General features: G+C 38.4%; 1 protein-coding gene across 4 annotated transcripts in view; it reads right to left on the reverse strand.

Annotated features, from left to right (window-relative positions):
• Nucleotides 1-26,259, reverse strand: part of lrrc4ba (leucine rich repeat containing 4Ba) — a 52,663-nt gene that overhangs the window by 9,984 nt on the left and 16,420 nt on the right. For 3 of the 4 annotated variants that reach the window (XM_043231402.1, XM_043231395.1, XM_043231412.1), the window contains 2 exons: nucleotides 15,810-16,324; nucleotides 482-14,131 (listed from right to left, as the gene is read on the reverse strand). In XM_043231402.1, coding sequence (XP_043087337.1) covers nucleotides 12,173-14,131; nucleotides 15,810-16,055 — 2,205 coding nt within the window. In that variant the 5' untranslated portion in view covers nucleotides 16,056-16,324 and the 3' untranslated portion in view covers nucleotides 482-12,172. Of the gene's footprint in view, nucleotides 1-481; nucleotides 14,132-15,809; nucleotides 16,325-26,259 lie in introns of those variants that run through there. The other variant, XR_006248663.1, reaches the window with a different exon arrangement.

Genomic DNA, 26,259 nt, shown 5'->3' on the forward strand with positions numbered 1-26,259 from the left:
ACTCACACGAATCACTGAGTCAGATGTTTAATGTCAACATGACATCAGAATGAACCCTATTAACTGTCTAAATGATCTTAATGTGTGTGATACATCAGTGCATGTTGTTCCGTTGGGGAAAGAAAAGCCTTTATAGTCTTTATAGTCAAAATGAGATGACTTGCTCAGCCTCTTATGTAACTTTTGGCTAATGTCATCAAGTTTTTACTTCTAAGTCCGTCTCCTCCACTTTACACAATCCAGTCAAATCCCACTCTGCTATTTTTTTCTGTTTCACCGAGAAATACAAACGTTTGCTGAATTAAAATTGGCTGCGAACGTCGTTTCATGTCGACTTTAATAAGTACGTCTAAATTCATACAAGCAGACATACAAAACACACACTCATGTTCTCACGTCCCCCATTTTGCATTCGTTGTTTGTTTGATCCTGTTTTTGTCATGAAAAACATCCAAAATAACCACCCACAGTTCAATACTCATTTTGTGAAAAAAAGAACATCTTTTATTCCATAAATTTATCAGTATGGCACATGAACAGAGATTGAATGGTCTGAAAAAGATTTGGCACAGAACCATTACAGCAGAACGAATCTGCCCTCCTCCACACACACACACACACACACACACACACACACACACACACACATGCACATACAAACAAACACACAGACACACGCGCACGACACATTTCAGATGTTAATAATACATTCCAGAGCGATTTATCCAACAGGTTCAAACAGAGTCAGGAGAAACAATCACATTAACAACTACTTTCAATATTTCAGAGGGACTCAAACAACCCAAAGTGGCAGATGGGGGAATGTTTAATTGAACAGAGGGAAGGAAATATCTGAGGCATCAGTTTGCTTCTCTGTTGTGTTTCTGTTTTTTTTTTTCTTCCTCTCAAGAGAGGATTGCGGTTGCAGCGCGCGTGTTTGTGTGTTAGACACCAGACAGTTGTGAATTCCTGGCCCTTCAGGAAGAAAAGGATAAACGAGAAGGCTGATGGGGGAAAAAGTGAGACAGAAAGAAACAAAAAGGGATCATTGTTGAATAAAATTATGTCATCATTTACTCACCCTCATGTCATTACAAACCCACAAATTAATTCCCAAAAGATGAATTTTTTAAGAATACTCCGGCTGTATTTTTAATTGAATGAAAGTGAACGAAGACTCGAACAAGCTCTAAAATGTGAAAAAGCACAGCAGAAGTATCATAACAGAGGCCCATATGACTCAAATGGTAGGTTTCATCTTTTAAAATAAAACTAATAAATGTACCGGAATATAAAACATTGTTGAATTCATAAGCAAATGATTCATAGGAGTAAAACGATTTGCTCCCGAATCCACTCTGAAAGGTTTGGTTTTCGTTCTAAATGATTCCGACTGATTCAGTTCATCAGCTGAACTCACTCACTCAGTTGAAGAACCTAACAGTCCACTGGAGAAACATTATCAGTGAATGGAAACTTAAATTTCAGAGCGTTTGGAATACAGAGCATGAGTCATAAGGACTTTTATGGTGTTTCTGTATCTTTTTTGAAGCTTTACAGCCCATTATACAGACTCAGTTTAATTATATTGAAAAGTCTTTCTACAACAGTTTTTACAAATTCACAGAAATTCACAAAGCCTTTCTTTCTGGAGCGGGTTTGGAAGGACATGATGATAAGTAAATAATGAACTGTTGTATGGTTGTCACTCGAGACATAACCAACAAGTTGAGTAAATAATTTAGGTTTCTAGTTAAATCATACCTTTAAAGGGCTGAATGAAGAGAGTGAAGTACAGAAAGAAAGAATGTCCCTCTTTTCTCTCTTGAGCCGGTGACTCAGAACGTAAAGGTCTGATGTGTTATACGCATGTCGGAAGATATAGATGTAGGGAAGGAGGAAGAGGGTGAGAAAAGAAGAGAGAGGGGTGATGTCAGCTGTGCGCCTCTCATTCCTGCAGGTTACTAACAGTGAGGTCATCACAGCCCACAGCAACGCTTGACATACAAGGATAGCAACGTCCCTGCACGCACACACACCGAGACACACATGACTCAATTTGGCAGACGGACGGACGTCCACAGTCTTACATACACACACACGCTGGCTGTTACTGAGCAAATGTTCACACGGGCACCTACAACACACAGTGTATGCATCTTCACACGCGTCACACTCGTATATGCCCACACACTCATTGTTTGGTAGATGTACGAACACCTTTCTTACTTAGTTCACAAAGTCATTGGCGCAGACATGCCTACACGCGCACACACACTCAAATGAGACGTGATGAAAAGTGACAAGACATGTCCGAACGTCCTATGACAGCCAGCCTCATCTCATTCTATTTTCTCCCCTGAACTTTTTCTTTGTCATAGATTTATCAGCAGAATTGGCACACACGTTTATTTGCAGGTGAAACATGATTGCAGCCTTCCAGACTTCGTGGTCTAGAGGTATGATTTTTTTTGGACTACATTGCAAGAGGTCCAGTGCTCGAAACCTTTAATAAACCAATTTCTAAATGTAATATTTTTGTTAGTAAATCAGGAATGGGAGCATTTGTTTTAAAGACATCTCTGTAATGGAGAGCAACCCACAGATGAAGCAAAGAGGGGTTGGTTCAGATGGTCTAGTTCATCCCCTGCTGGTAGATTCCTGCAACTATGACAATCATGTAAATCCTGAGGGTCCTTGACTTTACAGTGTAAAGAAAATGTACCAAAGAACGGGTAACTATAAAAATAATTATATCTGTGTCCACACCAGCAGACAATATTGTCTGCCCCTTTTTCTTGAGCTCATTATAGCAGGACTGATTATGATTTGATGTATTTGATGTATTTTTTATCATTCATGAGCTGGAAATATTTTTTTTAACAATCTTTGTTGTTATCTTTTTTTTTTTTAAACAGGCCTTAAGGTTGTCAAAGCTAACATATGCATTTAAGACACGATTGTTTAATGCAATGTTTAGTATATATACATATATATATATATGCACACACACCAAACATAATCCTGTCCCACTTTTAGGTGGCCTTAACTATATGCACTTACATTTAAATTAATTATTTCTAACATTTATAATCGCACTGTTGATGCATATCCTAAACCTTATCCAACCTTAAACCTACCCGTACCACCAAACCTGTCTCTCACCTTACTTGTATCACACCTCATTAGCAGTAAGTGTTTTGCAAATACAATATGACCACAGTAGACATGTTGTATTTTTTATATATATATAAGTACATAGTAGTTAAGACCACTTAATATAAAGTGGGATCCATAATCCATAATTCTAATAAAATCAAAAATTTGTACAATTATGAAAAAAATCAAGGCTTCCGGTGCGAGTCACTTGCGGTTTTCTACCTTAAAAAAAAGGCCATTATGCTGCTTGATATTGCAAACTAGTATTTGTTAACATTTTCTATTAACAGGTAATAGCTTAGCTGTTAGCCTAGCTGTTATATACATTATAAGACAATAAGCTCCAGTTGTTTAATTTATCAAGCAAACATTTACATTTTGTTGTCTATGTAATATCCACATTTTTCTCGCACAGTATAAATGGTAAAGATTCAGAGCTGCCTTTATATTTTAAGAAAGCGATCTTCATATTTGGGAGTTGGTGTCATCTAAATGCTTTACAACCTATGTGCTACAACAAGATCATTGTCTAATGTGAAGTCTACAGTGGTTGAGGTTTTGGGAAAACCCCACTGGGGAAGGATAGAAAGGAAATTGTTTTACAAAAATGACTGTGCTACGAACATAAATCAAAAGCTTGAAAGCTGACATAAGGGGGAGAAGTTTAAAGTAAAATCAATAATTCTAGTTAAACTTTATTTCATATTGATAAATGTTTACTGTTATGCCGCTCTGTGCCTTTTAAAGTTATTGCACCAAAATCAGTGTGTGAGATTTAATGTGCTGAGATAATGGCACGCTTTTGTTTCGCCTCTTCTGCAAAATCTTGTTCTGCGTTCTGCCGCGCTTCGCTGTAACTGGGTCACATTTAGATCATTCAGTTCGCTCAGTCTCCGTCGGCACGGGTGCTCTGACCCCGAGAACCCAGATCTCTGGGTTCTCCTGCAGCTCTAGCATGGGTTGGCTTCGTGCGGTCACAGCATGAGCAGGTTCTTCATAAGGTGATCAGGTCACAGCTCATTGCTCTCTCACCGGCCCCTCCACAGGCTGGCTGGAGACTGTCCACTTCACAAGTTTTTCCACCGGACCGCCTCTCAAACATACAGTACCCCTTTCCAGCTTCATTCAAAAACACAGCATCAATAAGATGCTCAAAACCCACAACAGTAGCTGCGTTTGAGGCTGAAGAGCATGGTCTGAAACACAACTGAGAGTTCATCCTCAGAGAGGAGCCAAGATGCTGCTTCAGCCGTTTTAACAGAGCCGACTCATTCAGGATGCTGTCGCACATTTACACAAGCCTACAATGCAGATAAACATTTTCATAACCAGTATTTCTGTCTTGATTTCCAGTAAAAATATCTAATCATCCAAACAACAACTAGAAGACTTTGCTGCTTTAGCAGTAAAAGCAAGAAAGCTATTAAGACGTTTAAGAGAATGCATCTTACATAAAGTTTATTTTTTGCGACTCCATTGGTAATTTCTTTGTCTGTTTGTTTATGCCTAAACTATATTTATGTGTAAAAACAGAAGAAATTGCCAATGGGGTAAGAAAAATAAACTTTACATTCTATATTCTTTGAACACAACAAGCTTTTGTAACAAAACAAACTGTGGTCAATGCACTGAAGATATGAAACGCAATGAAATATGTTTACCTTAAAAAGATAGTTCACTCAAGTTTCTTTCTTGTTGAACATAAAAAGAAGGTATTTTGAAGAATGCTGGTAATCAGATAGACAATAGTCCTCATTCACTTGCACTGTATTTCTTTCCCATGGTATTTTTTCGTATGATGTGTTCAACATAAGAAAGAGAGTCATCATATGATGCTGACATTTTCATTTTTGAGTGAACTCTTATTATCATTATCAGTTTTATATTCACCATTGCCAAATTTGAACAATTTACTTTAGTAAAATGACAACACAGAAGCCAAAAAATGCCTTACAGCTGCCTTATATTTTAGTAAGACAGTCCCTTAATGACAAGATCATCATTTTTGAATGGCTTTGCCATCAAAACCCAATGTCTTAAGCAACTTTGCTTCTAAAGTGACAAGAAGACAAAAACACTAATAAAGGAAGTGATTTTTGGAGGAAAAAAAAGTCTTTCTAAACCAGAGGCGCATAACATCTTTTGGTGTCTCTATACCGTAAAGCATTGTGGGAAGACACACAGGACTGAAGAAGAATGAAAACAATATTGTGAGGCATTTGTCCCAGAAAATAATCAAAGTGAACTCGAATTTGGTGATATAATTAATTCCCATTAGCAACCTTATCTTCATTGCAAAACCAAATAATACCCATTTGTTTTCAAAGAGTGAAAACCCAAAAATGCAGCCTTTCTGATGTTCCCAGGAAACACAAAACAGGATGCTAATCAGCCACATAACCACCACCACAAAATCCAGTGACACCCTCAAAGTTAAAAATGGAGCTGAAGCAGGCAGGTCAAGCTACGAAATGCAGTCTCTTAGGATTTGTTATAGAGCTCAAGCACATGGATGGATGGATGGATATTACCAACTACCAATATACATACACACATACATGTCTGGCCCATGTGCATTTACCAGTCAAGTGCCAGCCAGTCCCAAATGGCATTCAAGAAGCTTGTACCATGGAGGATTACATTAGATGACAAGGCACAACCTATTCGAAATCACAAAGAAGACACTGATGCGGTTTGCGAGGCTGAGGTGTCACATGTAATTACCGATGCCTCTGTCCGTAGGTGCATGTGTACGTTCGAGGGAGGAGGCGGGTAAAAGTGCTCTTTATTGACTGAGGTGAGGGTCTAGGATACAATCTTACATTAGTGTGTGTGTGTGTTCAGGGGCAATCAGTGTTTGACAAGCTGCTGCGGGCTCTTGTGCAGATCAGTGCGATGACGCAAAGAGACGTTGTGAACAACTGATCTCATTCTCTTCATAAAAACCCCTCAAACACACACGCACATAAATGTCCTGATGGGTATCAGGAAGCCCACACAACAACTACAATGGCAAACGAGGCACATGTTCAAACAAACCATACACACGCACCCTAACACGATAAATCATTATGTGTGACTTTTGCCGCACACACTCAAGCTGCTTTAATGCTCAATTCCAAATCTGTCACACACACTCAATCTCAGGGGCTAAATAAGTCTTCAGGATTGAGCAATACACTGGTTCTCTCACTCTCTTTCACCCTCGGCATCAGAACAGAGGACAACAGTTTTACATGCATTGAGCAGCAAATAACAGTAATGTGACGCCAATTACAGTAATAAAACAGAATCCAATTAGAGTTGAAACAATTAAAACAATTTAGGCCATACACGAGAATTAAATAAAAAATGCATGAGATATTTGTTGTTTGCAACATATTCTTGTTTTTAGAGAATATATTTTTGTATACATTTTTAATGTTTTTGATAGAAGTCTTGATAAATTATTACGTTTTGAAAGAACTGTTTTCGATTGTAAATTGTTTTCCATTTAAATGCTGATTTGCTGTACAAGTAACATTTCTTAATATTAGCATTATAATAGTGAAAACATTGGAGCTGCTATTTTTGTGGAAACTGATACACGTTTGATTCTCTTACGAATAGTCCAAAAGAAGAGCATTTATTTGAAATACAAATCTTATGTAACAAGCCTTTGATGTAATTTTTGAATGAATGTAATTTTAACGCATTTGTGAAAAATCTATTTCTTAAAGTAAAAAAAAAAAAAGTATTTTTGACCAAAAACTTCAGAATTCAGTGCATATGTTCTTGTTTTAAGCTAAAAAGAATACATTGCCAGTCGAGTAAGAAAAGTAAACTTTAGATGCATGTTCAACACAAGCAAATGATAAAATAAACTATAAATGATATCTTGAGATTGCATTTACTTGAAAGTTTCTCTTTTCTTGTATTATATTGCACAATGCCGTTTCTCACAATTGGGATCGTCAGTGTCAGAGTGCCGTGACGGTCTGTGCAACTCTGGTAAAAACTGAGTTTGTTAGGGACACAAACTACATCCACACCCTGCCATGAAAGATTTGTCTGTTCTGTCTAGCCCTGACAATTACAATGAAGCAGTTTTATATGTGAAGAATGACACCATCGCTCGCAGCGGCTTTAGAAACGGACCATCACCAGCAGTAGGGCTGAAGTATGATTTGGATGTAATTGATATTCTAAGCGACACACTCTCAAGTGAGTTGTTTATGTGTTTGACTTGGTTTTGTGACTCAGTCTGTGAGGAACCAATGCTATAGACCTTCTGCTGATAAATCCAGGACCAAAGTGCAAACGACCAAATACAAATCTTTGAAGTAAATGCTGGAATAAGATATTTACCCCCCACACCCAAAAGCAAGAGCTGCCCTAGATTTGTCTGTCAAAGCCTGAGCATGTCTGCAACTTTAAACAAACACACAGACACACACACACACAAACGGGGACCATTGACGTACGTCTGAATTTCTGAATAATGTATCACGGGCACTATTAGGAAAGTACCTCCCACCGCTTCAGCTGGTTGGAAATTGGCACGAATGCCCCCTGACTTCTCGATTGGGGTATTAAGGGAAAAAAATGGAAAATCCCAACTGATGTTTTTTTTCTCCATTCTAGCTAAGAGCATCATTCAGAAGATCATACACAAGCCTGAAGCATAGGAAAATACGCTAAAGTGATTTAAACCGGGGATTTAAAATGGATGTCTGACTCTCACGACAGTCTCTAAATGCAGTACAAAAACACAGATGTCGCAAACACATACACATACACACAAGCTCGCCACGTGCATGCTCAATAACAACAGAGTCTCTTATTGTAAAACACACAGCCCAAACTCACTCTCTCTCTCTCCCACACACACACACACACACACACACACACACACACACACGAGAGGGCAACAGAAACGCTATCAATGGAAAACATTGGTCGAAATACATGGATGTCTTCAAATAAGCTTACAAAAGCTGAAATGGCCATTTCCATAGTTTTCATACACTCACACACAGACACATGGTTAAGCCAAAACCCGCGACACCACATTCTCTGGTGCTCTTTGCATAAGTCCTAACCAGCTGGTGGGCAGGGTATTTCTCTGCAAAGCGCGTTTATGAGAGAGCTGAGATGTGTATGAGTGTGTGTTTTGGGCCCTGTGACTCAGATACCGCAGTGCTACGAGGGAGAGAGAGGGCTCCTGTCTTCCTACCTTTGTCACAGCTTTCGCATGCTTCTTAAGACTTCAGGAAGCGAGAGATATCTGAGGTTGCAGGCTAGGTGAAGATCATGAGATATGTGGTATGTTATAACAGTCTCTGCCCTGTCCCACTACCAATCTGCTTGGCAATACTTTCTTGTGAGTTGCTTTGGAAAGAAAGCATATGCCTTGAGCACAAATGTAATACGATTACCGTCTGGTACACACATATGCACACACACACAAACAGATGTGTATGTTAATCAGTCGAGAAGCAAACGAACATATGCAAATCTCCGGCATGAGAGGGAGAATATGAAATTTGAGTGTAGGGGAAGATCAATGGCGTGTTAGATACGGACATCTCAATGACTGCTACTCAAGGTTCATGAATGTCAACAGAAAAGGAAATTTATTCATATGCAGTATGCTGCAAATATGTTTATTGACCCATCGTAGGGATTTGATTGACAGGCGATCTGACAAATCATAATGCCGATTCAACAATTTTGTCCAACAAACAAACAAGACAAGAGAGTTAACTTCCGTAGACCTAAATGCTGTGTATTGACTTCTTTCCATAGGCAAAATGCCTTATAATGTTTGTTCATGTTTATTTCGTGCTGTAACTAGTAAAGAGGAAGCGATGATAGGTTCGCATATTCTCATGAGGCAGTACAGTACTTATTGTGTGAATTTCATGAAAAAAATACCAAATTCCTCTTTGCTTCGCAATGTATTTTTCACTGCGTGTGAACATAGTGTGTAGTGTGAGAGTGGCATGGCTTGTCAGCCATAGCAACAGCAACTAAGGGGGGTTTGCGAAGGGGTCGATTTAAGAACATGGATGACAACGGCTACATCTTTGTAAATGGCGTCCTATACTGTACTGGCTCCGTCCTCGCATTTGCATCTGCGACCTAAACACCGTGATGGGGACTGTCGCAGCAGCAACAGTTGCCAGGGAAACCTCACCATAAGAACCTGTTGGGACATTGTGCCAGAGTATGGGTGCGCCAATATGTCGAATGACAATTGACATGGCGGTGCACTCGCGTGTGGATATTTGTACGTGTTGTAGGCTAACAAGGTTTGACAAACACAGGCACGGGGACCCACAAAGATGGCACCCTGGCTCTGACAGTGTTTGGCACATTAGTGCGAAGGCGTGTTGCCGTGGCAACAGGGTGTTGACACGGCACAGTCGCACTTCTCGGCACTGATAATGGGTGACATTCTGAGAACGAGCGTGTATCAGAAACCCGTTCTCTCTCTTTCCTCTCCGTCTCTCTCTCTCATATCTCTTCCTCTGCAGAGAAGAACGCTACCACCAGCCAAATCACATTCTGTCTGCATCTCGGGAGAACTGTCTCCAAGCCTTAAGCTCTAAGGGTTACATACAGTGATACCTCAAATACATGAGAAAAAGATAAGACAAAAACATAGAACAAATCAATGCCACCAAGTTTCACAATTTCAGTTGCCAGTTTGTGTGCCATTTATATATATATATATTTTTTTTTTTAAATTTCGAAGTGACTTCTGCTAACAGAACATTTTTCATAATTATAACGAGTGTAATATTAGCTAATTATAATAACAATAACAATATTACAATTAAGATAACACTTGATTCTGAAAAAAACAAAACTAAACAAAAATAAAACTAGATAAAAACAAATAATGAAAGACACTTATTATCATAATAGTTTTGTTTTAAAAGAGCTCTATAAGTTTCTATAGTTGTCATTTATTTGTCCATTTTCATTTTTTAAAAAAAAAGCTTTCCAAACTCCAATCTTGCTCACTGAGTGGGTTTTCTCTTACCTTTCAAAAGCTGTCCTCCGTTCACTTTCTGCTCAAACAGTAGTTCCGTCCACAAGTCTGGACACAGTGTTCGTAATAATCCATTTTACCCCTGCAGTAATCACCAGAGTTTGTGTTCTGTCCTGAATCTTGTTGATTCACGTTGGCAAAAAAAGCAGGGTCCTGGTAAAGTTTTTGTCTTGTACAAAACAGAGGGGACAGGCCATTGAGGGAGCCATTTTAAGGCCCATCCATTTCCTTGTTTGGAGGAGTTGTTGTTGTGGCTTCGTAATGCTTCAAGCTAATCGTTGTCATTGTCAGTACGTCCACTGCTATTCCAGCTTTACTGAGGGGATTATCAGCTGTAGCGACAATCACTTTTTACACAATGAAAAACAAGCATCACCTCTAGGTAAAAACAAAGAGAGCGACTAAATCCGTTATGCTTTTGACACTTGATGTTTTCCAATAATGATGATAGTAGTAGTAATGTAATGTCAACAGAAGCCTCTTTTTACTCAGCTTTCAAATCAGATTTTCCTAAAACATCTCACTAAAAGTATCTCCTCAGTGTAGCAGCATGTAGATCAACGTTTACAGTTTTTTACTTTCTTTCCATTGCATTGCATACTATCATCATTATTGTCTTTTATAATTCTGTTGGTAATGATAATAACTGATATCGACCCAGTTTGGATCTCAAACGCCTGCGGAATCAAACAGTAGTGTGTTTATAATGTTAATTAAAATTACTTCTCCTCAATGACCCTGTTAGTTATAGAACAGGAAAGGGAAACCTTTTGAGACTTAAAAAAACAAAGCCAAAGTATCTGAAATCAAATGCAATTTCCACAATATCCATCCCTGTCCCTCCGTCTCCTCAGGATGCCCTACAGTCCTGTTAGGGTGTACCAGTTTCAGACACATTTTTGTTTTTAATGCAGAGAAAGGAATTATCAGTGACAAAGCGCTACACCAGCAGCTGCTAATTCTTCAAAAGCCGTGGCTTCCAGTCAGAAAAAATGTAAAGATTCTTCATAATTTATTTCTCTGAATGAAAATATATTTATATATCATGTATACTTTCATAGTTTTTATATTCTCTTAAAATTTGTATATCTTTCATTGTCTTTTTGCGCTTTGAGTCCTTGTTCATTTTCCTCTCTTCCCCTCAACTGTGAGAGCCTTCGAGAAAGGGGAGAATCTGAGTCCATCATCATCATGAAACGTAAGCCCTCTACACAGTGCTGGTCTACTAATCCATCTTTCCTTCGTAGGACTGCGAACCTCTACAAAAATTTTAATGATCCATTTTGTTATCTGAGCTTTACGGGTCTTTAAACCATTTTCACATGTGATTTTTCGTTCTCAGCCACTGTCTATAAATACTTAAGGTTGTTCATGTATTTCTATATACACTTCCTACTACTTAATGGTGTGTATGGTTTTGATTTTCGTAGCATCTCTGCTTTATTGATGGAGTTCTGTATTTGATGGTGTACAGTATACACGCAGATCTTTTTGTCTTCTGAAATGTGTCTGTGCACATGCGCAGTGTGCAAAGGTTTTGCTTTGGCACAGATTGGTGCAAGTTTGGCACATAATTATCAATCTTGCATTACACAAAAACATATAGATTTATAAGGTATTGGCAAGTGTGGTTTTGTTTGCTGATGTTTGATGATCCTCTTTATACGTGCGGATCAGAGAAATGTAAAGACGGATTTTAAACTGCTGTGTGGTTGCCTGTCTTCCCTCTAGAAATTCCCCCACTCTTTGCCGGCGTATTTACTTGGTAGCGATTTCACAGCTGTATCTTGTATTCTTGTGTAGGTAATATTTCATACAATGCTGGGTCTGCCTTTCTCATTACTCCTGAGAACATACCCATAGGGGTTGAACAGCCAATACCCTTCATCTGTTTCTGTCTCCCTGATACTCTCTCTCCATCTTTTATCTGTACATTTACCTTTCTCCCTCTCTCCCTTACTCTCTTTCTCAACTTCAGATCTGGGTTTCTTGGACATTCTCCTTGGAGCCGCTCTTGAAAAGCAACGGCTCAATCTGTGGGTTCTGCCCTTTACCCATCAGGCCTTTCAGTGACCCATGGATGCCAAGGGTCGGCAGAGGCATCGGAGAAGGCATGGAGCATGATGTACTACCTGCAGAGACTGGCACCTGCGTGCAAGAGATGGGGGTAGTCTGGGCCTGGGAGCAGGGTGAAGGGTTGTTGTTATTGTTTAGGCCTCCGCCCGAGCCCCCTCCAAGGCCCAGGCCCATCATGTTATTGTTGAAGTGATGGGTCTTGTAGTAATGGTTGAGATGCTCTGCACGTGCAAGGTTTGGGAGGTTGACGATTTCAGGGTGGTGCAGACGCAAGCTCTGTCCGCCTCCACCGGAGCCTCCTTGTGGTACCGTGGATCCTCCTGAAATGCCGCTGCCACGGATGCCCGTTCCCGCTCCAATCTCATCTTCGACATTAATGATCTCGATGGCTCGTGCCGGCCCATGGTGCTTGTGCAACTGATGCTGCTTTCTGAGCTTGTAAAACACCACCAGCATGACGGCAGCCATAAAGGTAATAGCCACGAAGCAACCGATGATGATCTTGGTGGTCTTCATCACGTCATCTAGTTCAGGGGGAAAGTTGGGCTCAGAAATGGGGACAGTGAAAGTGGGCTTGGTTGCTCGAGGAGAAGACGATGAACCGAGGATCGAGAGAGAAGAGGCAGTAGTGGGGACAACTTCATGCCAGAGGTGCCCAGAAGGTGTAGGCCCAGGAATATGGATGAAGGTCTCGTTGAAGGCACGCAATGCAGAATCTTCATCTCCCGTAGACTCCACAGTTTCTACAGTGACAGTGGTGAAGTAGGTGTAGTTGACACTCACGTCTGCTGCGGTCACATTCAGGACAGCAGTTGCCGTCGTGTTCCCAGCTGAGTTGGTCACCATGCAGGTGTACTGGCCGGTGTCACGCAGAGTTACATTGGTGAAATTCAGCGTGCCATCATGCAGAACGGAAATCCTGACTCTATAGGAGCCATGGGTCATTAAGGTCCCATTCGGAGTGATCCAGTTCACGGACGTCATGGATGTACCAGTGCGACATTTGAGCTCAGCTGCCATGCCTTCGGTCACATTGAGGTCAGTGGGTGGCTCCACAATGACAGGGGCATAGCAGGTGAAATGGCTCTGGTCTAACTCTCCTATGTACTTTCCCTTAAGGTAGGGTGGTGCATGGCACCGTGCACAGCAGGTGGTGTTGCTCGGCACCGTTTCTTTCAGCCACCAGCTTAGCCAGAGAACATCGCAGTTGCACACCCATGGGTTGTGATTGAGGTGCACTCGCTCCAGCTTCTGTAGAGGTGTGAAAAGGTCATGGGGCAAAGAGTGCAGGGAATTGTGGGATAGGTTAAGCTCTTCTAGGTTCTTGAGATCATCGAAAGCATTGCGCTCGATGACCGACATCTGAGAGTGCATGAGCCATAGTTTGCGCAAAGACTCCAGGCCTTGGAAGGATCCGGGTCTGATGATTTCCAGGCGGTTTCCAGACAACTCTAGCTCCTCCAGTCGCACCAGGGGAGTCAAGTTAGGGATGTCCTTCAGGCCACACATACCCAAGTTCAGGTAGCGCAGGTTGATGAGTCCAACAAAGGCTGCGTCAGATATATAATCCAGCTTCTTGAGTTCGCCTAGGTCAAGACGCCGCAGCGAGGGTACGCGGTGAAAGGCGTAGCCTGGTAAAGTCTCAATGGGATTATTTCGTAACCACAGTTCCCGCAGCTTACTGAGGTACTCAAAAGCTTGCGATGGCACCAGCGTGAGGCGGTTGTCGAACAGTTCCAGAGTGTTAAGGTTTGGGAGGCCATTGAAAGCGCCCACCTCTATCTGACGAATCTGGTTCTTGGAGAGCTGGAGGATCTCCAGGTGCCTCAAATGTTTGAATGTGTCTGATTTTATCACCTAAGTGAGAAAATTACAAGTACAAGTTTAGGATTAAAGTTGTGTGTGATCTGTTTGTTCCTGTGAAGGATGAACATTTTAGAAAATATAAAGTCATAGACAAAGAAAGTACATTCATTTTCTGTTGTGCTTTACAGAAAAGTTGTTATCAGTCACTCTTAATGTTTGAAGAAAAACACATTAAAGGAATAGTTCACCCAAAAATAAAAACTATGTCATTGTTTACTCAACCTCATGTTGTTCCAAAACTGTATGCTGTTATTTTTAATCAGTGAAACACAAAAGGGGAATTTTTGAAGAATCGTCAAGCAGGTTTTTTTTCAGGTCACAGTGACCATTTTTTCTTATCTCCAAAAAGAACAAAAAACAACAGAAAATCACTGTAAAATTAATCCATATGACAGCTCTGTGCAAGGAACAGAATAAAAGTTGCTGCTCACAGCAAATCTTACCCTCCGTTGTAGCACTCAAATGTAACTCGACACATTTGGACTGGCATTTGAACCATGTTCAGTTCTGACACACAAACTAATGCTGTTTAGTGTCTATGTTAAACCTGGTACAGGGCACTGGACCATTTTAGAGAGGAAAATAATGAATTAAAACATTATGTCTATTTCTCGCACACCATTATCATACAGCTTCAAAACAACAGATGGAATATTTTTTATTGTATTTCTGTTTGTTTGCTTGTTTGTTTGCTTTTGCATCTTAACAGAAATTGTTATTATGAGCAGAAGGCAAAAGCACTGCATAAGGATTCCTCAAAAAGCTCTAATTTTCTGCAGAACAGCATGCAGGTTTTAAGCAACATGAAGGTGAGTAAATAATAACAGAATGTTCATGTTGGGGTGAACTATCCCTTCAAAACCCAATGCAAAAAGGCCAGATATAAATGGCTTGCAAATGTAAATCTCAGTCATGGTGGAAACATTCATATTATTAGAATCTGCTAAAACCCGATGAAAGAATAAATGAAAAGTCTAGAGAATATTCACACATCCTAAATGCTATGGGTTCTAAAACAATTTGTCTCTGTGCATCGGATGTAGCCAGAACTGCTTTTCTTGGGCAGCGAGAAGCTTCCTCCTGGCCTACTGCCACAATCCCCTCTGTATATAGAGCAGGGGAGAGGAGGAGGGTGTTAAACACACTGGGTTGGGGGTGTTGAAGAGGAGGGTGGAATCTGTCAGAGCTGCACTCTTGTGGTAAAATGCTATGGGAGAGAAAGAAGCCAAAGAATCTAGGATGCCTTCAGGTATTAAAACATTTTTAGATTTTTAATCATTTCAAGTGGGGCTCGAGGACACAACAAACCAAATCAGAATTTTTATGCTTAAATGGAGGCTTGATGAAAAGCATTATTATTATTCTTCATTTTTAATAGGCTTGTTTTTGGTTAACACTTTCACTGTCGGGGTAAACAGTGTATTTGCTGTTATCTTTTTTATCTAGAGAATAAATCTAAATCTTCACACTCAAAGTAGGTCATATTAACACCTGACTTCACACTAAAACCTCAATATTTGGGCAAGGCTGAGCCATTTGTGCAAAAGCAACGTAGTATCCAAGCAACATTAGAGAAACTGACACTCAATAAATCTAAGAAACAAACAAACAAACATAAACATCCCCTCCCAAAGCCAGATGGGAAAAAAATGGTGTAGTCAGTATTTACCTGTATTGAGTTCTCTTGTAAGTTGAGGTATCGTGTGTTGTTTGATATACTGTCGGGCACCTCTTCTAAGTTTCGTTTTGTACAAATCACTCGACTAGCTTGATTAGAACAACTGCACAGCGTGGGACAGGTGGAGGCGGCACCAACTGCCTCTTGGCCTGGGAGGATGAGCCACAACAGCAGCTGAACCAATAAGAGGAGGAGGGGGGAGGGACTAGGAAGGCTGGTCACCGTGGTGATGCGCATGGCAACTGGGTCATGACCCTTCCTGTGTTCCAAAGAGGATGGTAGGCTGATTCCACTGTCTCCAGTACTGTCTCTTTAACTGTTGTCGATTCCTCCCCCAATGGATATCAGTTCTGCATTTTTCAGTGGAAATATTCAGTCTCCTTTGTTGGTGGTGTGTTTTGTCCTTGTTTATTTTTTCATACAGATACAATTACATAAGTTGTGTCGTCTTTGCCTTAGCAGGTCCTCTTATTTGACAGGCCCCTTTGTGATGAATGCATGTTTTACTGCAAAAGAGAAACAAAGAAGAAACCCATGTTTTGTTACTCTCATAGAGTCAAATATTTCAGGTTCACAGCTAAAACGCCACACAATAATATCTTGCAATCCAAAATAATGCATCAAGTAAAGAAAATAATGCATCAAGTTGAAAGGGACAATTTTTTTTTTTTTTTTGCGATGCAAAGACTAATGATGTTACATATGCAGTCTCTCTTCTGGAAAACTCAACTACTGTACGTTGGTAATGCACTTAGTCTCAGATTCTTGTCTTTCTGTGCATGTTAATGATCCTCTTGATAGGTATATGTGTGTTATATGAACAACATCCTAGACTACAAACTTTACAAAATTACAAACCGAGGGGAGAACCAGAAGGGCGTATGTGACATTTTGGGTGAAATGGAGGTGAAAATAAAAGCTCTTTCTTTATGAGCTCTTTCTACTGGCAAAAGTACTCTGTCAGCCATGAGTCTACACTTTTTTGTTATAAACAATTAAAATCAGTAGACAAAGTCATATCAAAGTATGGTGCGTTTTAGTTTTGGCCCTCCTGTAAAGTTGGTGAAATGTCACTTACAACAATCTGGTTCTCTTCCCTCAAAACATAAATATTATGCTTACATTATACCACCAACAGCCTCTTGGGTACAAGATTTAGTACTGTTCAGTTTCTGTCTACAGTACTGTCTTATCTTAATAAAAGGCAAAACGCCATAAATAATGGATAATAACGAATACATAATAAACAGATTATGTAACTCATATTAATTTTAATGCATTACCCCCAACACTGGACATGAGTCTTTTCCCATTAAAACTGCATTTGACACATTGTAATTTTGTTCCTCATTTACATTTGGGAATCATAATATAAAGAAGATTTTATAAATGTTCTTCCACATCAGCAGAAAATAAGCTTTATCCTAGGTATTGTTTTTTTTAGTAGACTTTCCTTTTGTAGTAGTAGTTGATTTTTTAACCAATATATTCCATTATGGCTTGAAATGATTCTATTTGAAACATTTCCGCTTTCGTTTGAAATACTACACTTACATAGGGATGCTCAGACTACCCTTCTTTTAATTTAAACCATGTTTTATGTTGCTAGAGAGTAACAAACATTTTCATAAATGCCACAACCACATTTTGTGCGTAAGATCTGCTTTGCGTAAAGCTAGGATTCAGAATTATGTTGCTACGCTCAGCTCTACCAGATTCATACGCCTCGCTCCCTTGTGAATTTCTACAATAATACTGCACGTGTGAACTATGGTACTAATCTTTATGTCCATACTCGCCCATAGACTTGAGGCTCATGGGGTCTTAGAACAGCATTAACTGGTGCAATGTGCTTCGGCTGATGGATGGCTAATTCAACCTGAACCCCATGCAAGGGGGCTTAGCTCTCTCAGGTTATTTAGACTCCAGTAACCTTATATAAGGGTATCCAATGAGACACAGGCCATTACTAATGATGATGGCCCTAATTATCGTACTCTGACATGCATGTTCATTTAACACAGGATTTTACACTCGGCGCAGTGAAAAATAAGAGAGGAAGAGAGACAGGAGATGGAGGGAGAGAGAGAGAGAGAGAGAGAGAGAGAGAGCAGGGCAGAAGGCAGAAGGATGGAGAGATTATTAAACTGATAGATGACTGTACAGCTGCAGGGATAGAAGAGAATCATCAACACTAATAGATGAATACTGAGACAGAGAGAGAGATCCAAGTGAAATGTGAACGAGAGACAGACAGTAAGGAACAGATATAGAGAGAGGGAAATGTTAAGGGGACGAGATAGAGGGTGAGGAAAGAGAGGAGAGGGAGAAACATTAATATTAATAATTTCTCCCAGAGAGAGATGCATGAGGAAGGCTTAATAGAAAGGGATGAATATGAAACAGACAGAGAGATAGAAGGAGGAGAACGACAACATAGGTGCATCAAAAACAACAAGTGCACAAGAAAGATGGGAGAGATGCTGGCAAAACAACACAAGGGAATGAATATAAATCAGGCAGTGATAGAGAGAAAAGAGATAACTGAACTGATGTGTGTGTGTGTGTGTGTGTGAGTGTATGCTGATAAAATTAGTTTGAACAGTCAATGTCTATACAAACACACACATACTGTACAAGCAGGTCTGTAAACACACTGGCTCTCGTTAATCGCATACAAGTATATTTATTTATATGTACTGGAAAGGTTATCAGACAAAATTTCTGCCAGACAAAGTGTGTATGCATATAAATGTGTGTTATTACATGGTTATTTAATGTCTAATTTTATAATAATAATCTAATTTTTAAAGGTCACATTAAACTTTAAAAACCAGAGATTACTTCAGACCCTGCAACAAATATCTGCCACAGATGATGGCTTTTCTTTTGAATAATAAAAGTAGAATAATTCAAATAGTTGAAATCTAGGCCTATCATCTACTCTGTATCGTTTCCTTAAACCAAGCAGTCTATTAGTCAAATGTCTTTCACCATATGATTAAGCATTTTAGTCAAGAGTTCAAACTTGACTTGTCAAGACAAAGCTTCTTTCCATCTTCTATTATTTGCATGCATATGGATGGAAGTGAAAGGAACATTAAGTCTGCACCTGTCTTCACCTGTTAAGCATTTTTCACTCTTTGCAAATGCATTCTTCTGTGCTCTAAAGATGCTAGATCTTTTTCCCTGAGGGGGATTTTCAAGAAAAGCCAAGTTTGTCATTCTTAATGACATAAAAACAATAAAAGCCTACACATGACCAAATGCACTTTTAAAATCAAATAATGCACATAATATTGTTTAATGAAGTAGGGTCACTTACTAGTTAATAGTTAATTAGTTTATTAAGACATATTTTCTATAAAAAACATTTTGGCTTCACACATTTCCTGTTTCTATGGCCACCCAATCTCTGTGAAATGGATGTATTTGGGGTTTTAATATCCTATATTTAGACAAAATATAAGTGTGAATGAATTAATGAATCATGAGTTCTGCCTGAAAATGTTCGCCCACTCTCTTTAATAAACACAAATACAAGGTGATGAACCCCCGGCTCAAATACACACACACATACACACACACACACACACACTCCAGTCAGGGGAACAAATGTGATGTCCCCTGCTGCTGCTTGACTGTGACCATAACCAGTGTTTTACTGTAAGCATTAGCATGCTGTTATGGGCAAAAGCCATTTGTAGAGCTGTCATGTAACAGGAAGCCATGCCCCAGGCCTTCTTCTATAAACACTGCAACTCAAGCATCACTAATACAGTCACAGCTACCTGCAGCAATACCTGCCTCACTTCTTCCCTGCTGCATCTGCTGGTAACCAGGTGGGTAACCACAGTCCCGACTATTGGCCTATTATAGCCTCAAACGAATTTTCAGCATCCTGGACCTTACATGTGCTGTCTTTTCCACAACTTCAATAGCAGAAAACAATGTGGGAAATATTAATGAACAAATATAAATGAAAACTGACAATGAAACTAAAGCTGTCAATATTCAGAAAGGATCCACTAGGTAAAAAAAAAGTTGTTATCTTATGGCAATGGTTTTTAACCAGACAATACAGGGTACACAGAATTACTTGGAAGCATTTAAAATAATTTAGGAATAATAATAATAATAATAATAAATCACAATAAAAAAAATATTCTTATTTCTTTATTTTTTCCCTCAATAACTATTGATGCAGATACGCTTTCAGAATACAGGCCATAACTACTACAATCACAATGGTTGTTTAAGTATATTGAATTAATTAGTCATGCTAATAAAAAAAATGCTTGAAAAAAAGTGTAATCATTATTACAGTAAAAAAATACTGGAAATAATATAAAACAAGGGGCTTTCAATTCAAAAAGTCTTATAGATTTCTGATGTCATGAAAGAGGTCCATTTAACTTGCACACTATAGAAATTTAATAACAAATAATTTTGAATCTGTTTCACAAATCCAGTCTAAATGATTCATTCACTTTTCAGACTCCTCTGGTTCTCGACTCTAGATGCTGTGGTTCTCAATTTAACAGTTTTTCTCTCACTGAGCTGTTGTATAACTTTAACAAACTAAAAATAATTCAGTAAAACCAGATTCTGATTAATTAATGAAAGCCACTTCATAAATATGTGTGTAGCAGGAATCCTGCTGTATACAGTAGTCAACATTTGAAGTGGATCAAAAACATCCATCAACGTTGTCCTAAAACCAGAGTGCATTTTGGTTTAAAGTTTCAGGACAGCTTTGATGAAAGGTTTTGATCCAACTTCAAATGTTGACTATTGTATACCCAAAAATATACAATAAAAAAACAACATTTATTTCATGCTATGTATACTACAAATACATTTAAATATTTATTTAGTTAATTAAAATACCCTGCAGTTGTACTTTTGGTAAACTAAACTGGTATAATTAAAGTCTGCTAGAATAGAACAACTAATTTTGTGCTTAATGCTCTTTAATTGTGTGGAAATAGTGCTAAAGTCCAGCTAAAGATATACTGAAGCATATCTGATTGTGTGAAAGAGGAACTATTGCAAGTTTACTTTAAGCACACTTTAAATTGCTTGCTTTTAAACACCGATATTATTCAAGATAATACAATCCTTATCAAAGGCGACATTAAAACACATTTTAGGCTTAATATTAAGAAATTACAGTTTAATTACAGTTTTGTATCAGTCAGTAGGAGTCAATTAATATGTTTATAGAATTATACTTATAAGTATGTAAGTATTTTTAGTATAGTATGAAATAAATGTAATTAAATTATGGCATAGTTTTTTTTTCTACTGGAATATACCCAGGCTGGATTTTTTCCTTTATACACATTTAGAGATACAGATTTATTTTATAATATAACATTGTAATGTTGTTTACATGATACAGATTTCATGATAATAAGGCTCTGGTATTATATACACTCCTAGCAAACACACCAGTTCAATGAGGGCAAATGGGAAACACGCTGTACCTGCATTTGCAAGGAGGTTATGCATTTAACAGCGTGACTTAACCAGGTTACGTCTGATGTTTAAAATGGATCATGGGCTCAGTCCCTGATGTTTGCAGAATCTCATCACACTCATTCGTAACGTTGCATTTTGTGAGCCAAAAAGAAAAGGGTGAGAGCGCTCACCGTGAAGTAATTATTAAAACATCATCCTGGAAATTACGGTCACCTTATTTTATCTATCTGTGTTGTGTCATCTTCATGCATGATTGACAAGAGCTACAATTAGCTCAGAGTGCCAACTGCCAATTAAATAGCTGTAATGGGAGATGGCATCTGCTGTGATGTTGATGGGAAATGGAGTCCAAAATGACAGTGATGACAGGAAATTGAGTCAGCTGTGAGCCTGTTGGGAAATGCGGTTTGAATGGCCGGCTCCCTTTGCACAAAACGCGTTTGAGGTGCACATGTGAGACGGTGTGATCCTGTTATGGTCACTGGCTCACACACACTCCAATTCTCAACCCACCTCGAGCTCTTTATCACATGCTTTGTGTCTCTGTCCATACCTGTGTTAAACCCACTGATTGCCTTTATCCTCTCTCCCTTTCCAGCACCCTCTCTCACACTCCTGTCTGTGTCCAGTTGGTGTGTAAATACGCCGTTGGCGTCTAAGCCTGATGAAAGGTTAACCTGCTGCACTGAAACATATTAACCCTTTAGCCTGTGTCCTCCATCAGCATCCTGGAGGACCTCTCTCTCGCTTTCAAATCTTAGCACTGAGTTACCATGGTTACCGTTCACCAAACTTTCCCTCGACAGTGATATCCTTTTCATACAGTAGCTCTATCCCATAGTGCTTTTCACACACAAATACACACACACATTTGGACTCTAAGCTGCTGGTGGAGCAGTCTGCACTGCATACATTTCGGTATTTACCCAATCAGTCCCTAGTGAAAAATAAATCGAATAAAATTTATTTTATGCTACTTGTACTAAAAACCCATTTAGTACTTAATAAAAATACAGTGCAACTGTATTTTTAGTGTACTAAAATGGTATACTTAGATTATATTGGAACTACTAATTATGTGCTTTTTGCAGTAGTAGTGCAGTAGAAGTCCAGCTAAAGATTTACCGTTGTATATTTGCTTGTGCTAAAGTGAAAGTTTATGGCAAGTTTACTTTAGGTACACTTTAAATATCTTGCATTTAAAAGACCGATATTATTCAACGATCCGCAGTACAATCCTCCCCACTTGTGTCATTAAAACACTTTTTAGGTTATAGAAATGTGCATTGTAAGTCAGTCTTGAGCTATTTGTCAGTAAATATAGATATATAAATAGATTTGCACTATAAAATAAATTTATTTTAAATATATACTTTTATTTTTATTTACTTTTATTTTAAATATATACTTTTTACTAGGGGTGTTTTTGAGCAAATGTTTGAAGTGAACTGTTCTTGTAAGGAAAATATGTGTATTTTTCCAACCATGAGGTAAATTTTATGCATTACAGTTTTTGAAGAAAACCTACTACTATTACAAGAGTTTTACCAGCCATCAAGTCAATGGTGGAGAACAGTGCAGCATTTGATGTTGTTATTTCTATATTCCGCTGAGACTTGTTCACACCAAGAAAGATAACTATAACAGTACACTGGAGTCCATGGACAATAATGTTTGGATTTTTATAAACGCATGCTACACTTCTGTTGTTGTCTGACACTTTAAATGTTCATGCTCATTAAAGTCTGATTGGCTGTCAATGTTTTTATTATTCATCAACAGGAAAAAATATTTCTGAAAGAGATTCTAACCACATTGTTCCTCTGTGTCGTTATGATTATTACTGTCAAATGGCGTTTTGTTTTCATAGAATTATTGTTAAATTTTTATAGTTAGTCTTTATAGTTATTGTTGTAGTTATCCTTGATGTGAATGGGCCTTAAAGTTCCAAAATGACAAACAAACACACACACACACACACACAATGAATTATGCACAACATTAAAAGTGTTTTGTTGTTGTTGTTGTTGTTTTTTTTTGGAACATAAACGATATATGTCTCTAAATTATTTAAAATAATGTATAATGTATAATGTCTAAAATATAATAAAATATAATATTCTATATTCTATATATACATGCATACATATACATATTCCATATGCCTGGCAAGATTTTTGGCAGATTTAAAACAAAAATGATAAAATGACATTAAAAGACTGAATTTCAGGATCACAGTGCAGCGCGGCCAGTTGTTCACCTAACTGTAATGTTAAATCTTATCCAGTCTTGGCCACTGTCCTTCAAATCACATTTTAACCTATTTGTCATTAAGTAGATTGCATTTAAAATATAAAAAAAAAAACCCTTAGTAATAATAATAATAACCTTTTTTCCTATATGTAATATGCTTTTTATGCACCTAAACTTACTTTTATAAATTTAATTGGTGCACACATGAAAATGGGATGTACCGTCTACATTATAAATATATAGCCTATAAAAAAGGTAATTAAAAATACATTTATTTGATATACATTTAATGAGCATAACTCAAATTTATTAACTTTAACTAAAGTACTTCAAGTGCACAATGCACATTTCTTAATATTAAACCTACAATGTGTTTTAATGTCACTATTGATGATGATTGCATGACTTTTGAATAAAAAGACTTTAAATGCAAGACGTTTAAAGTATGCCCGAAGTAAAGTTGCAATAGTTACTATTTTAGCACAAACAAGTATACCTCAGTATATCTTTAGCTGGGCTTCAGCACTATTTCCACACAATTAAAGTGCATTAAGCACAAAATTAGTTGTTCCATTTTAGCAGACTTTAATTATATCAGTTTAGTTTACCAAAAGTACAACTGCAGGGTATTTTTATTAAGTACATAAATATGTAAATGTATCTGTAGTATACTTAGCGTGAAATAAATTTAACTCAAATACATTTTGGTATATTGATTTTTCACTAGGTATATATATATATATGTGTGTGTGTGTGTGTGTGTGTGTGTTATAGTACTGTTAATATGATATTACATAAAAGGCCTTCGAGTCCAAAAGGTTGAGAACCAATGCTTTAAGGTGTGAAAGGGAAAAAAATGACCCACGTCACCTTTAACATCTGAGTGATAATACTCACCCACGCGTATGTCTTACTTTCAGCATGGATACTGTACACAGCCACACAGAGCGGTTGCAGAGCGCCGCTTCCTCCTGAGGGAAAGTCCAATTTTAGGACAAGACTCTAGCATGGATTCTGGGGGCCTCTTTGATTGAGCTACAAAGCCTTCTATTATATCAGCTGTAATAGAGAGGTGATGCCTCAGCATTACATTTAAGATCCCATCACGAACAATACACGTACTGCAGCGAGAGAAGCAGCGTAAACGTGAACATACTCCCCCCTGCATGTCTGCCTGCTGATGCGGAGAAAGGGAAAAAAAAATGCCTATTCTATTTTTACTTTAGAGTTCAGTCCAGCAACTGTGTTTATTCCTCTTAAAGGGAGATGTTTGAGGTGGTACGCCACAGACAAGGGGGGCTGCTAAAATAAGGGATTCTGCCGTGCTAGCAAAACCCCAGAGATAACCCATTCATCTGCTGTTATACAACAAAACATGTGGACCTATGATGAAAAATGGTAATTATTGGTCGGGCAGATTGCCATTGACAGATGCACTGGCACAACAACAATGTGTATGTTGAGCTGTTATTGTTTCCCCTGTAATAAAATTGTGACAATTAATTTTAGTGGCAAACACACTGGGTGGCTGCACTATTTCAGCCGAGACAAGAGTGCTGCAGTTATGACAAGTGGAGTTTTTACAGAACGAGACGTCAATAAAATGTTTGTGAATCACAGGCATGATAATATATAGAATAGCCTCTGGCATTCAGTGAGCAATATATCTAAAAATATCTGACGATCAAGTTATCTTGGTGTGAAAAGCCGAGATCAATGGTGCAAGTAACACAAAATGCTGCTGATCCTCAGCGTTGCCATGATGTTAATGAAATGTAACTAAATCCAATAACTGGGCCATACGTTCCTCACACAGAGCTGTACAGTGCGTTAACTAGGCTCAGCAGTCGGCTAAGTACCTTATCATCAGCACAGACAGTGAGCAAGCTAACACATAAACTCCACACTAACTCTAAAGCAGCCGTCAGCATTGGGGAAAGACTCTGATTATGAAAACATTACAGAAAAGAAAAAGCATACATAAACCTCTGCTTAGCGCAAGGATGAATTTATTCAAAACGGCGGGCATTTAGTGTGCCTTCCCACAGAGTGGTAATTCAAAAATAGAAGTTAGTTAAAGGCTATCTGATGGTTTTAGTATGTAATTGTAATTACGAAGACATGATGACCCTGACATGACTTATAAAACTAATTTTACGCTTTATTAATAAAGACACCGATTAGGGATATCAGTTCACTGCCAAAGACAACCTACAAAATTAGAATTGGCATTTCAAATTATAACATAAATAATAATAATAATATGAATATAACATTTCTTAATGTTCTTCAAAGCATCCATCTTTCATTCATTTTCAAATTGAGAATTAAAAGCATACTGAGTCTGCATGAATGTCTTCATGGTGCTAATAATATAATATAGAAATGAAAAAAGCTGGGACTTGAGGACCTAGACTCTTTGGTGCAAGTGGAGTTTCTAGTGGCACTTGCACATCCTCGATACTAATCTACAGGTCAATTTTCTGACCAAAAATTACAGAGCACAAAACCCCCGCAGCATTTTTTTTTTTTTTCCAGATCTACTCCTGGAGTAAATGTGGCTGATGTCCTTTACTGACAGCCACAAAGTTCACGCTGCCTGTCACTCAAGATGACCGCAAGGAACTCACCTCTGTCTAAATAATGACTGTATGTTTGTGAATTTTAAAACATTTGTTTCATTATATGAAAGAATAAAATACAA

This window comes from Puntigrus tetrazona, chromosome 3, assembly GCF_018831695.1.
Source record: "Puntigrus tetrazona isolate hp1 chromosome 3, ASM1883169v1, whole genome shotgun sequence".
Taxonomy (NCBI): Eukaryota; Metazoa; Chordata; class Actinopteri; order Cypriniformes; family Cyprinidae; genus Puntigrus; species Puntigrus tetrazona.